This window comes from Notamacropus eugenii, chromosome 3, assembly GCF_028372415.1.
Source record: "Notamacropus eugenii isolate mMacEug1 chromosome 3, mMacEug1.pri_v2, whole genome shotgun sequence".
NCBI lineage: Eukaryota > Metazoa > Chordata > Mammalia > Diprotodontia > Macropodidae > Notamacropus > Notamacropus eugenii.
Window position 1 is genome coordinate 288864223 of NC_092874.1, and position 13942 is coordinate 288878164.

General features: G+C 40.4%; 1 protein-coding gene across 2 annotated transcripts in view; it reads left to right on the forward strand.

Annotated features, from left to right (window-relative positions):
* Positions 1-13942, forward strand: part of POLR3B (RNA polymerase III subunit B) — a 152790-nt gene that overhangs the window by 119057 nt on the left and 19791 nt on the right. For both annotated transcript variants that reach the window (XM_072655818.1, XM_072655819.1), the window contains one exon: positions 10317-10420. In XM_072655818.1, coding sequence (XP_072511919.1) covers positions 10317-10420 — 104 coding nt within the window. The remainder of the gene's footprint in view (positions 1-10316; positions 10421-13942) is intronic.

Sequence of the window (13942 nt, forward strand, 5' to 3'; positions counted from 1 at the left end):
GTGCAGCTCTCTACTACTTCAGAAAGGCATATTTGGAGGGGTGTGTGTGCGTGTGTGTGTTTGTGGGGGTGTGTGTGTGGGTGTGTATATGGGTGTGTGTGGGTGTGGAGGTATATGTGTGGGGGGGTTGTGTATGTGGGTGTGGGGATGTGTATGTGTGTGGGGGGGTGTGTATGTGTGGGTGGGTGTGTGTAGATTAGAAGCTTATTGAAGTTGGGGTAATTGGGGTGGGGGGGCCAGTACTGAGGTGGGAGGATGCAGGGTGAGGAATTTTGCCTGCCCAGCTCCTGTGGGTGTCTGTGTTGGGTGAGGTAATCATCTCCCAGAGGGGCCCCCAAGGGAGACTTGCTACAAGAGGGGACCAAGTGAGAATGAGTAGGAGATAAGCCTATAATTAACCTTTCAGGGTGGGGGAGTAGAGGGGACACCTCCCCCAGGTGTGCGACACATCTTCCTATCCTCTGATTGGTCGATCACATACCCCACTCCACAGCCGCCACTGGAGACCACAGCTTAAAGTTCACTTTGTCAAGGGAGCACCTTGATAGTCAGTGGATTTTTGTTTGGACTTGGGATTTTATCAATAGAGGAAACTCCTGGTCTGAAAATTCTCCACCCAAGGAACTTCTAGTCTTAGAAAGTTGCCCAGGGCAGTGAATTGCCCATGGTCACTACGTGTCAGGAGGAGGACTTGAACCCAGATCTTCCTGACTCAAGGCTTCCCTGCTGACTCCTGAGCTACTGTTATTTGTCTTTTTAGATATGATGTACTGAGATACAAGTGGAAAGATACAGCAGGCAACTGGAAGTAGAGGACTAGAGAGGTCCAGGGCTTCAAACAAGGATTTTGAGGTCATCTTCATAGAATAGATGAGTCCTAAGACAGAATGATTTTTGTACATTGATTCATGGTTGCTTTGAAGCATTCAGCCTGGAATACCAGGCATTGGCAAGATTTACTCAATGTAACCATTCCAGTTAAGCCTCCTGACCTAGGCAGTTGTTGACCATGCAGTCTTTTGGACTGTTTGTTGACAGACACACACATATGTGTCCACACACAAGACAGAACAAGGGTTGTAGTGAATTCGGTTAGTGTTTGCCTCCTTCATTGTGGAGTACTTGAGTGATGGGTGTTCGCTCTGTGGTGAGAATACCTTCAGGTTGCCACCTTCCCCAGCGTTCGTTTTAGAAGGATCTACATTTCGAGCTTGTGTTAGCTTGTTTCTTAAAGCTTATTTCACATTTCTTTTGTTAGTCTGTGTCCCTCTGCTCTACCTGCTCCCCTGGATTTCCCAATTAAGTCTTGCACTTAAAAGTATAACATAAAGCTGCTGTCAGAGATTCCTCCTGAATTCCAAGACAGTGTAAATTGTATTGTTTGTTTTCCATACCCCTTACTATATTCCCTCCAAGTGTTACAAAAATGAAAAAAAAATCATGGTTACAACAACTCTGTTTCACAGTCATTGGCAGGGTGGCAAGATAACGTGTAGGTACGTGAAGCAGTGTGAAGGGGAATCTAACCAGATAGTTCCATGTGTGGGGGAAAGAATATAAATGCATGTAAAAGTTATTTTTAAAAATTTTAGGAAAAAGACTGAAGATGAGAGATTGAGTGGGTAAAGTGAAGCAAGAGAATGAATAGTAGTTAGTGGGGAATCAGCAAAAGAGCAGTGTAATTACTGGGCTGGGAAAGAGTGAAAGTGTTTTATCAGTAGCTGTTTAAGAATGTAGGAAGACACAGTACAGCAGAATCACCTTCTGTGACTCAGAAATGGAGGAGGATTGATCCGGGAGCTGAGGGATGAAGGAAAGCCAGAAGGAAAGCATTTCTGTTAAAGAAACCAGCAGGTTGAACAGAAAGGCAGATCAGGGAGTTAGCACTGGGCAGTATTCCTTCCCAGCCTGCTTCTTAGATCCAGGAACTAGAACAAGCCATTTCTCATTCTTTAAATCTTCTGATGAGACATTTGGAGAGCTCCGAAGAGCCTCGGTTCTTCTTGCCTTTGTGAGTTCAGTTATGGATCTCAGGCATAAATGTGTGACCAGCTGTTAGCCTGAGAAAGAGTGCTGTGGGGGAGACTTTGTTCAAGATTCTCAAGCAAATCGTCCTTTAGATGATGCCAGTTGTACTGCACGCCCAACAACCCCACCACACAATGCTGCATTTATTATTTTATTTTGACGAAGGGATTTTTCTCTTTTTTTCTTTTTTTTAGTTCAGCTGGGAAAAAATACTGTATTTAGAGCTCTGAACTGTTGATCCACTCTAAAGTTTTCCATGCAGCTTCCAAGTCTTTAGAATGGAGATGTGACTTACCTGATTGCTGTGCCATGACAGGCCAAAGGAGCATGTGAGACCAGGATGTCCGGTGGCCTGTGTCTCTTCGCTCACTTTCCCCATCAGCATTTAGCTCGAGAGTTCTAAAGACTATACCAAGTGAAAAGGGGTGATCCTTGACATGTCATGTGAGATAAAATGACATTGAAGTGGCTTGTTATGTTAAGCCATGTGTTTCTCTCACACTCTGATATATATTCTACAGGTAGAGAAGGTACCCAAAAAAAAAAAAAAAAAAGACGTTATAAGCCTTTTGTTTCCAAAGTAGGTGATGTATTTATTTAGAAGGTAAGCAGACTTTTTGCTCTACTTTTTTCTTAAATTCTTTGGTGAAATTGTCTGTTGACCCAAAGGATGAAGAGGAAGAACTCAAATAAAGTTTCATCTGTGTGCCAAGCAAACCAAATTATTCTATTTCCACGTTTTCCCATATTTTCTCTGCTGAAGAGGCAATGAGAAAGGAAAAAATTGGACTCCTTTGATGTGAGGAGGGAGAAAAAGCAATATGTCACTTCTGAAAGACCATTTCTCAGCCTCTCATGTGAAAAAGGATTAACACCTCCAGCAGAGGTCATGCGGGTCACAGACCTGAGAAGCCAGCCTGACAGCAGCCCGAGAGGAGAAAAACTGTATTTAATTCTGGTTGTCGGAACCCAGAAGCTTTTGAATGGCTGCAGACCTGAGATGATGGTTCAAACCTTCTTGCAGCATCCACATGTAAATTCTTCAAGAAAAGGAAGCTTGTTTCAATTAAATAAAGGCAGCATTTGTGTTTGTGAATGCGTGCATGTTCTCATCTGAACAGCAGTTTCTCCCTGGGATGGTTCAGTGCAGCAAACTTCAGCTGACATTGTTTTGCTCTTTTGGGGTCTTCTTGATCAAGGGAAATTCCATTTCCTGGGTTTTTCTTCTTCTGGTTAACCCTTAGGAGGGAGTTTAGGGGGGAGCGCACTTAAGAAGCTGCTCCATTTGTTTCCAAAAAAAAAATCTTTTTGATGAATTATTGGACAGAAAGAGGGAAAAAACCCTGCTTTCCTCACCTGTGAAAGAATTCTTATTTCATAGAGATGTTCTCAAGAAAGCACATTGTGAATTTTGAAGAAGCTTTTTGTAAAGAGATCGTGGAAAGGAAAGAATAATACTTCATGTGTGAAAGTGCTAATGTCTCCAGGCCTTCATTTTTCTGTTTTCCTTTTTTATGTCTGGAAGTCTTTAAAAATTGAGTCCATCTTAAAAAAAAGTTAACGAGCAGATAATTATTAATAACAACACCTCAAAATTCTATAGCGCTTTGTGCTTTTGAAAGCACTTCCTGCCAGTCTGATGGTGGAAACAGCCCCCTGTTCTGTTGGTCTGACTTGGGGTGTCTCCTCTGTTTGATCCTGCTCTAATAAAAGCCCCCAGGGCGAGGGGAAGAAAAGGAGCTAGCGCAGGGCAATCAGTCTATGATCTTCCCAGGCTTTTACCAGAAAAGAAATTTGGCAGCTCTGGCACAAATATTAAAATTCAGCACTTTTTGGTGCAGACAGACAGATCCCTCGTTGGGCTGAGGCATTATTTAACTTGCTGTTTACAGGACAAAATTTGGGGTAAACAGTTAGCAAGCAACCTCTTGACCTTTCAGTAAATACCCAAATAAACCTTTGAAACTGGGTGGTTAGCTGTTTTATGGCATAGAATAAAAATCTCCAATTGGGTTACCTAGTAGTGGACCTTGAACACATTTGATTAAGCTCTTGCCACTTTGGGTGCTGTGTGTTTGGTGAAGTTCCTGTGGCTCTTGTTTTACAGTTGTGCCTTCCAGGACCATTGTAGGGGTTTCAATTAATTAGCCCTTTGTGTGCTTCAGACTATGCAAATTTATCACATCAAACCATTCCCCAGCTCATGGGAAAGCCATGTAAAAAACAGCATTGTCTTCTAGCGCCTCCTCTCATTTAGAGTGATGGTTTAATAAGAAAGCTAATCAAGTTTTCCTATGCATTATTTATTTGTTAACATGTAAGGAGGAACTGAATTAAAATTATGTCAACCAGGATGTGCCTAGCGATGTGATCGATCTAGAAATGATTCAGCTGCAGGACAAAGCTAATATGATCCAACAATTTTTGTCCTCCCTTTTGGGATTGTTTGGGGGTGGTGATGTGTAGGGAACAATGGTTAACTTGATAACGAGTGTTGGTAGAGGGAAAGGGGAGAAGGAGGAACACTTCATCGGGATTCACATTTTCATGTAGAGATCCTGATTTCTGATTATTTAAAGGTTCATAAGAGATAAGTTTATTCTAGACAAAACGTTTCTTCCACCATAATGACACTGGTTTGAAAGCTTTCATGCCCTTCTTCTGGCCTAGTCCCTTCTTAGCAACATGTTCCTCAGTCGTAAACATTCTATCAGGTTTTACAGAATATCAGCCCTGGCCATGATGAGGCTAAAGTTATAAGAAAGGCTCTCTTAATAATGACAAAGGACCTGAACAGATCCATCCAGGATGGGTCTTCTCTTTTCACCTTCAGTAAAAATCAATAACACTGCTGCTGCATCCGTTCGCTAACTTATTCCCTTCTATACCAGTATCCTTCCTGCTGGGTCATTAGGTTTGTTAATAATAATGATGGTGATGATGATAATTATACTACCTTGTATTTATAAGGTGCTTTCTGCCAAGGACCTCCGAGTACCCTATAGGCATTAGCTGGTCTTTTCTTCCAATACTGAAAATAGGTAGATAGTTACTCCCACTTCAGAAAGCAAGAAACTAAGGCCCATCAAAGTGAAAGAGAGTTTTATCCATTATCATACAGAAAATCTTTTAAAGAGGGTCATCAGTCTCACTTGTCTGGTTCAGAATAATTTCCATTCCACAATATCATATAACATGCCCTCTTATTCTTCTTAGAATTAGATGACCTAGAAAATCGGGTGTAGACTGTTTTAGATTTAGATTGTTATTAATAGGGTCCTAAAGAAAAGGAGTTTTCCTGACTAGAGGAAACTTTTTTTTTTTAATTTTGTAATGTTTAACAATCACTGCCATACAATTGCGATTTTATCCCTCCCCACCTACTCCCCACTACCCCCCTCCCTCCCCACGACTGCATACAATTCTGTATAGATTCTACATATACTTTCCTATTGAGTATATTTTCACTATAGTCATGCTATGTAGTCACACTAAGATAAATGAAAGAAATCGTATAACAAATCAGAACATGATACACAAACACATACACACATACACAAACATGATCTGCTACAATGTGTGAGTGACTTCCATATTTAGAGGAAACTTTTACCCCTAAAAGATGTATTAAGTGAAAGGAGAGGATGTATTTCATTATAGAAAAGCAACCCAGAGAAACTCTAAATTCAGTGGAGAAGAATGTCTTGAATGAAGGTGTAGTGATAAATTCTGTAAAAAAGTCATCTTTTCCCAGATTGATCAATTGAATTTTTTTCATGGAACTTGGTAAGAGGATATGTTCTGGAGCTGCTGTCCTTTGCCAACCACCCAGCCTCATCCTGTGTAGTAAGTGATGTTAAAACCTCCACAAGATGACTTCAGCCCAGCCCTCGGTACCAAGTGGTTTGGCTCTGGGGGACAAGATCCTTCACCACACTTAGAGTGAGCAGAAGATGTGGCCAGGCTGTAGGGAGCAAGCTTCTCAGTCTGGCTCGGTGGAATAACGGTATGGCTTGCTAGGCAGTGTCTCACCAGGAGCCTCAGAAAGCATCTGAACCTCTGATTGTTGTTGTCTGTTTTGGAAATATTTCTAATGAAATGATCGGCCCGTGGGATAAGCAGCAGTGAAGAACCCCACAGCCTGGTGCAGGCGATGGGGATGGTGGTGGGCTCTGCTTGTTCCTGATTTCTCTCTGATGTGGGCCCTGGAATTTACCTCTGATTCCTCACCTGGAAAGGGCTGGGGAGGAGCCAATAACATGAAACAACCTTATTAGCATAAGTCCTGTGCAGATGGGTGAATAATAATAGCATTTTTATAGCACTTTAAAATGTGCAGGTGTTCTACTAATAATGTTTTATTCTCACAGCAGCCCTGAAAGGTGCTAATATATCATCCTCATTTTACAGATAATGCAGAAGTTAAGGGACTTGCCCAGTGTCACAAAATTAACAACTATCTGAAGCTGAATTTGAATTCAGGCCTTTCTGACTCCAGGTCCAACAGTCTTAACACTCTAAGTAATAAGGGTAAATAATAAAACACTGGGGGCCAGTACTTAGATTAGGGTTGGTTGTCAGTAAAATAATAAATTATCTCGTGTTCAACAGATGTTTTTTTCTTTTTTCTCTTAATTTTGATGATTATAATCAGATTAAAATAGGACCCCAAACTAATCCTTTACATCAGTGTTGGAGGGTTTAAAAAATATCAAAAGTGATAAAGAAGTTGTAGCTGGCCATGCTTCCTGGGAGAATCAAAGGGTTCCCTGGATCACAAGAAGGGTGTGGGGCAGACTCAGTGCACTTAGAAACGTATGGTTTGCCACCAAAACAGACTTGATAGATTAGCACAAGCATCTGATTGAGGATAGCCACTGAAGAAGCCCTTTGGTTTGCTTTTTCTGGGTGCAGACTAGCCCTTGGACTGAGGTACTTTTAGTTTCCTATTTGCTTTCATCTTTATAAACTCAGTATTAAGATTGGTGACATCAGAATGACACTTTTAATGATGGAAAAGTTTTCTTTGTTGCCAATTTTCTGTGTTTTAGAAGCTCCCCTAGTTGGAGTCCTTAGTGCACGGTTAGCTGGCTTATTGAATGTTTTTAGGCATATTAACCCAGTGTATTTGCATTTCACTGCCAGGAGGTTGTGCTCTAAACAGTGGTGTTAAGAAACCAGCATGAGCCAGAGACTGAGATTTTATTTTAAAATATGAAATGCTGTGTAAGCATCCCAGCTATGAATTGGTAATTGTCTCACAACATTTTCCATTTGATATGGTTTATTTGTCGCCCATCCTCTTTTCGGGCCTTCAGGAAAGTATTAACACATTGAAACGAACTGCATATCATTTACATTTTTAAACCAATGTTAGAGGAAAATGACCATAACATTTAAGAGTTTAAATATCGGGAGAAATTTTACACCCCAGTCCCTAGAGAAAATACAGATTTACTGTTTTGTGTGAAGGATGAAGAGAAGCTTTGCTATTATGATTAGAGGCATGAGTGATTCTGAAACTGAAGAAAGGGTTGGGTTTTTTTGGTTGTTTTTTAAGAAGATATCTACGATGGAGAAGTTTTTGTTGGAAGCTGAACTTTTCCACTGGCCAAGCTCATTTGAGATCATCAGATTCTGTCTAAATATTTTGTTTTAACTTCTAAGCTCATTATGCCCTCTTTGTGTTAACTTGTATTAAAATCTGTCAGCTATGACTGGTCTCATAAGCACAGTCAGCGGACCAGAATAAGTTAATTATTTACTTGTGGCACTAGTGCTCTTCATTTAATGAAATGCACAGCTGTGTTAGATCTGCGGTGGGATGTGTAGCCGCCATTGTTCTCCAAGTCAGCAGAGGGTAGAAGCCGCGATGATGGAGAGCCCTCGGCCCTTTCTGCTGTTCTGCCTTTCTGTGTCGATTTCATGGATCTTTTATCATTCACTTTCACACAAAACAAACAACACAGAGCTGTCTGCTATGGGAACCATCTTGGCACAGAAAAGGGTCTTCAGAGCCTAAAGTAATTTTAAGTTAGGGAAGATTTAATTTTTGGCTTACAGGTGCCTTTGGTACCGATGCAGGGTAGGGATTTCCTAAAAGTGAGTGGAAGAAAAAACCCTAAAAGTTTCATTTTTATATTTCAAAAAAGTCCTATAAGAAAAGAGTCTTCAGAAAGGGAGTTGTGGTCTCAATTTCAGTCAGATTTCAGTTAACAGTCATAAGAAATTGAGATTTAAGAATTTGTCTCATCCTGATAACCAGACTGCCTTTGTGAATAAAAACCTCAGCTCAAACTTGAAATGGGAGAGTGTGTTATCTTTCTGCCCTTCCCCTCTCCAGGAGTATTTCATGCTCAGTCCCTTCAGTTCATGCACCTATTTCCCCACACCCCCACTTTCTCTTCTTAGAGGGTGGACAAGAAGCTCCCTCCTGAGTAGACGCCAGCACCCCCCTGTGAACTGACTGGTGAAGGGGGTGCCTGCTTTTTGTTTTGGGGTTTGAGATTTTTTTTTGGTTTGGATTTTTTTTTAAGGGATACAACTACATCAGTCATCTCCCAGCACTCTCACTAATCCAAAATTATATTCCTTCTGGAGAGGAGTCACGGGGCCAGCCTTCTCACCAACTTTTTTTTTTTTTTTTAACATTTTTGTGTCCTAACAGGCAGTGTTTGTGTCTGTGAACCTAGATTTACTATTTGATCCCTTTCAGACCAGCCTTCCTGGTAGTCCCAGTGTTTTGCCAGCAAAAATGGATTTTTAGCGCAGGGTGAGGAAGGATTAAACCTGACTGTAGCATAGATAAGAATGTACTCAACTAGCTAACCTCCTGCTAAAGCCTGCTAACTTTGCCATCTGTAGATTTGATGGGGGTGCTTTAGTGTTAGAAACATTAGAAACCCAATGATAATGCAAGTACCCTAACATTCAGCTTCTCAGACTTGATGACTCTGCATTCAGCCTCCCAGAAATCTGAGTACTCTTAAGCAAGTAGTTTTCTCCCCTCTGCGCCCCCACCCCACCACATTTTAGCATTTTAGAAAATTTATATATAATTTTAGACTTTAAGCCATGGCTTAAAAAAATAATGGTTTTCAATTCTAACTTGATGATCATCAGACCAAAAGAATGAGTGATGATGATGCACCAAACATTTCTTACAGAATCACTTCTTTTTCAATGTTTTGATGATTTAATCCATTTCTGAATATAATATAAAAAACATGGAACAGTTTTATGAGACTTTCAGGTTGACAGAGCCATTTTCCATGCGTTATCTGGTTCCAGCCTCACAGTGACCCTGGGAGGTAGAGCAGATGAAAGGTTGGCATCCTTCTACTGAAATAAGAACATTTTCATCATTTTACTTGTCCTTGACCAGTTTTATTGTGAACCAATTTTCCCACACTAAATCATATTCGTTATTTGTATTCTAATAACTGGGAAGTCAAAGTAAGAAAATAAACCAAACCCAGCCTCTCATTTATTAACATCATTCTCATTTCTAAAAGATACGGATGCTAGGATAATTCTGAGTTTACTTCACAAAATTTAGAAAACCTGTGCCTTTTTTATGAGGTTTGGTTTTTGTCTTGGGAATCCTGACATCCTCATTCATAGTTATTGCCTTGAATGCTGGAAATAGTGCAGGAGTTGATTTTTACACTTTTACACATTACACTTTGAGCCTACAACAAACCATTGACTGTATGTTACCCTGATAGATCGACATTGTAATTCCTTGAGGCAGTTTAGGCTCAGCCAGAGGAACCTTGGACAAACAAAAGAGCTGAGTATTTGCAACTGTGTACACAGACCTGTGAGCACATCAGAGACAAATTAGCCCTTGTTATTTGAAATTTGAATCCTAAACTTCTCCCTGGTTTAATTGCACATCAGCTATGTACAATAAAGGTGGGGGAGGGTCTCTAATTAGAAAACTGTCCCTGGAACTTTGTTGGGGGAGGGAATTATAGGCTCCTGACATTGCCCTCAAAGGGGTGAGATTGTTACTGGGAGGGGGTCGTAAGTGAAACCTCCAGTATTCACTCAGATCTGATGCATCAAGTTGGAGGAGCACACCGTCAGTGCGTTGCTTTTAGCTGCCACCTGCCGGGAATTATTGATCTACCAGACTCCCTACAGATCTGTTGGAAACTGCTTTGGTGAATGAGATTAGGGAAGTTGGGGTGATAGTTGGGGGCAGGGTGGGAAGATTTAAGTGCAGGCCCTCCATTCTGCCATTGGGCTCATTGTCTTTTCACTCCCCATCTTTCTTCCCCCAGGTGTTTGTGGGTTGATCGTCCCTCAGGAAGACATGCCGTTTTGTGATTCTGGAATCTGCCCCGACATCATAATGAACCCTCATGGTTTCCCATCACGTATGACGGTCAGTTTTCTTGACTTTTCTTTAGCAAGTGCTCCTTTTTAGAGAAAGGTTGGGCAGGTGGTTTTGTCCCAGTCACTGGAGGAATTAAAAACGTGAGACTTTGAAGGAAAGATTTTAGACAGTGTTGTCTTGTCCTCTGTCACCTGGGAAATAAGCAAATACCTATTGTTCTGCTGTAGCCACCTCTTTACCCCCACATACTGAAGCTCATTGGTTGGGATTTAAGCTTAAGTAGAGACAAGGGAGATTTTTTAAACTTTCCTTTGTAGATCAGAGTCACTTGAGTAACTGGTCTTCAGCAGATGGGCCCTTTGCATATGTAGAGGGTGTTTTACAGAGTCTTTTCATTCCCTGTTAGTGCACTACTAGTGTCCCTTCTTGGTTTAGCAATACTGGGCATTCTCAGGGAGGGGTTTTCCCCATAGTCCCCCTACCATAAGGTCCTTATTAGCCTTTGGGCTTCCAAAGGCAGACCTGGGATGTTTTAGACAGTAATTCTGATATTCATATCTGTGCTGTCCTGGCCAGTACAATTTGTAAAAAGTACCTTAGTGCCGCTTATGATGGTGGAATTCTTCAGGATGTGTGTGTGTGTGTGAATTCTTATATCTTTCCAAAGTGATCTCATTTTGGGAGTAGTGTCTGTTTGGGGACAGACCATATTCAGACTAATATGGTGCACTTTTGATCAGAAGAATGATAATCTTGTGAGGCACTGTTTAGTGAACTGCCAGATCTTGGTGTTAAATCTTTTTTCCTGTTAGCCCATCAGTATATACAGTATTGGTAGACTCAGATAAGTTTATTTATGACACTCAATGGCACATCTATTGCGAACATATCCAGGTGTGTTTGTCTCTCTACCTGCTTGCCTCCCTACATAAATAAACACAAAGTATATGTGGTGCCATCCTCACATTCTTACTTAGGGTTGATTGTGCCCAGCTCTTTCCGTTGCCAAACAAAATAAAATTAAAAAGCACCTGGTCCAATGTAAACACAGAATTTTTGAACAGAGAGACTTTCATCATAGAGTCATGAGAAGAAATCATTCGAGTGTCTTCTCACTTGGAAGGCTGAGAATTCCTAATGTCCCATCAAAGTTCTCCCTGCTCTGATTCTCTGCTTTTGCTGGTATTTTGCAGATACTGAAAATAACTGATCATCATTCCCCTGATCAAATCCTTTTAAATATTGAAGAGAGCAGGGAGGTTGAAAATAAATAATAATCCAAACAGTGCAAACACAGGCTAAGGACGGGCTGACTAGATCAGACACAGCTCTCTTCTCCTCCCTCCCCACCCAGTTAGAAAAGCAGAGTCATAGCTGATCACAAGGTAATAGGAGTGAGTGGCATGCTGCTGTTGTTACTGTTATTCAAACTAAAATTATAACATTGTATTAAAATGAACCTGATAGACGTGGTCCAGGAAATAATCTTTCGTTACGTTCTACACTAGATCAACCTTCCTGACGGTATTAGGGCTAGTTTGGGTTATCATATTTCCAAAAGGATTTGAGGAAACAGGAGAGAATATAGAGGACACCAAGAATGATTCCTCTGGGAAAAGGTCCTGTGAGGAAAAGCGTTAAAGGGATTGAGGCAGTTTCGCCAGAGGAGAGCTAGCTGAAAGCTGAATTAGAATCGTAGAATCTTAAAATAATTTTTTTCAATTTGTCAGGCATTTTTTTCTCCCTTCCATTTCTCCCTCCACACACATTGAAAATAAAACAGGGAAGAAAGGAAGGAAGAAAAGGAGAGAGAAAAGAAGGAAGAGAAGAAGGGAAGGGGAAAGGAAAAAAGAAGGAAGGAGAAAAGACAAATTCACATGCATCCAAAAGTATTTTTCTCACTCTTATTAGTCCATCGTCTCTCCACCATGGGGTGTACAGTATTCTTCTTAATCAGCTCTCTAGAATCATGGTTGATAATGTCATTGATCAGAATTGTTAAGCTTTTCAGAATTGTCTGTTTTTACAATATTGATCTTATATAAATTGTTCTCTTGGGTCTGCTCACTTCTCTCTCCATCAGTTTGTACCGATCTTCCCAGGTGTCTCTGGAACCATCTTTTGCTTCATTTCTCACAGCACAATGGTATTCCATTACATTCACATACTGTAATTTATTCCCCATATCCTACTTGATGAGTGTACCTCCTTGTTAGTTTTTAGTTCTTTTGGCCATAGAAGGAACTGCTAACTTTTTTGTAGACAGAGTTCTTTTTCCTCTTTCTTTTAGTTCTTAGGGTTATAGGTCCAGTAGTGTATTCCTGGGTCCTAGGGCATGCACACTTTAGTAACTTTGGGCCATAATTCCAACGTGTCTTTCCTGAATCATTGTACCAGTTCCCAGCTTCATGAACAGTGTGTCAATGTGCCTGTTTTCCTGTAGCTCTCAACATTTGTCATTTTCTCTTTTTTGTCAGCTTTGCCAACATCTAATGAGTGTTAGTTGTTTTGATTTCCATTTCTGTAACTATAAGTGATTTAGAGCATGTTTTCACGTGACTGTTGAGAGCTTGATTTCTTCCTTTGGAAATTGCCTGTTCATCATCTTTTGATCATTTATCAATGAGAGTGGTCCTTATTCTTACTAAGCTGAATGAGTTCTTGGAAAGGGGATCATTATCAGAGAAATTTGCTGCAAAGATTTTTCCCCCAGTTAATTTTTGCCTTGTAATCTTAGCTGCCTTCAACTTCTACCCTCTTTTTCTCAATCTCTTTCTTCCTTTTCCTAGTTGCACTAATTTTGTCCATGCCAAAAATTTTCAGTTACATATAATCAAGCAGCTTATGGTTTTCCATTTACTTTATTTTCCAAGCATGGATGACCAGGCTGATTTCTTTTTAGCCATAGCATTCAAGTGTGCTGTGGGTTGAACTGGTTCTTGGGGGATAATTTGGGGACCTAAGTACATTTTCTTTATGGGAAAATGTGTTCTGAGTTCTAGATATGCGACTGACAGACGGGCTTTTAGGCTTTAACCTGTTTGTCAGTTGGAGACTGTTGACATGCCCCTTTAATCACTGTTGGATACTGAGACCCTGTTGATTCTCCACATGCTGCCTCCTTCAACCCACTTCTGGCATTTTCCCCCCATAAAAGTAACTAATTTGTTCTTGTTGTCATCAAAGGAAATTGTGAGTACACTTTCCCATATACTCCTTAATTTTTCATATAAAAATTAGTCAATATTGTATTTTAATTAAGGCAAGAGATGTCTTTTTTTTGTCAAAACCAAATAAATTTTATTTGACAAAACAAGATTTCTAACACCTTTTTTTAATATATTCATTTTATTTCTTTTTAATGCTCTGCAATCACTACTATAAAACTTAAATTTTTTCCCCCACCTATCCTCTACAACCCCAACACCCCCCCAAGACAGCATACAATTCTATATAAAATCTACACATATGTTCCTATTGAATACATTTTCATTATAGTCATGGTGTGTAGAAGAACTAAAATAAATGGGAGAAATCATATAACAACCCAAAATATAATACACACACACA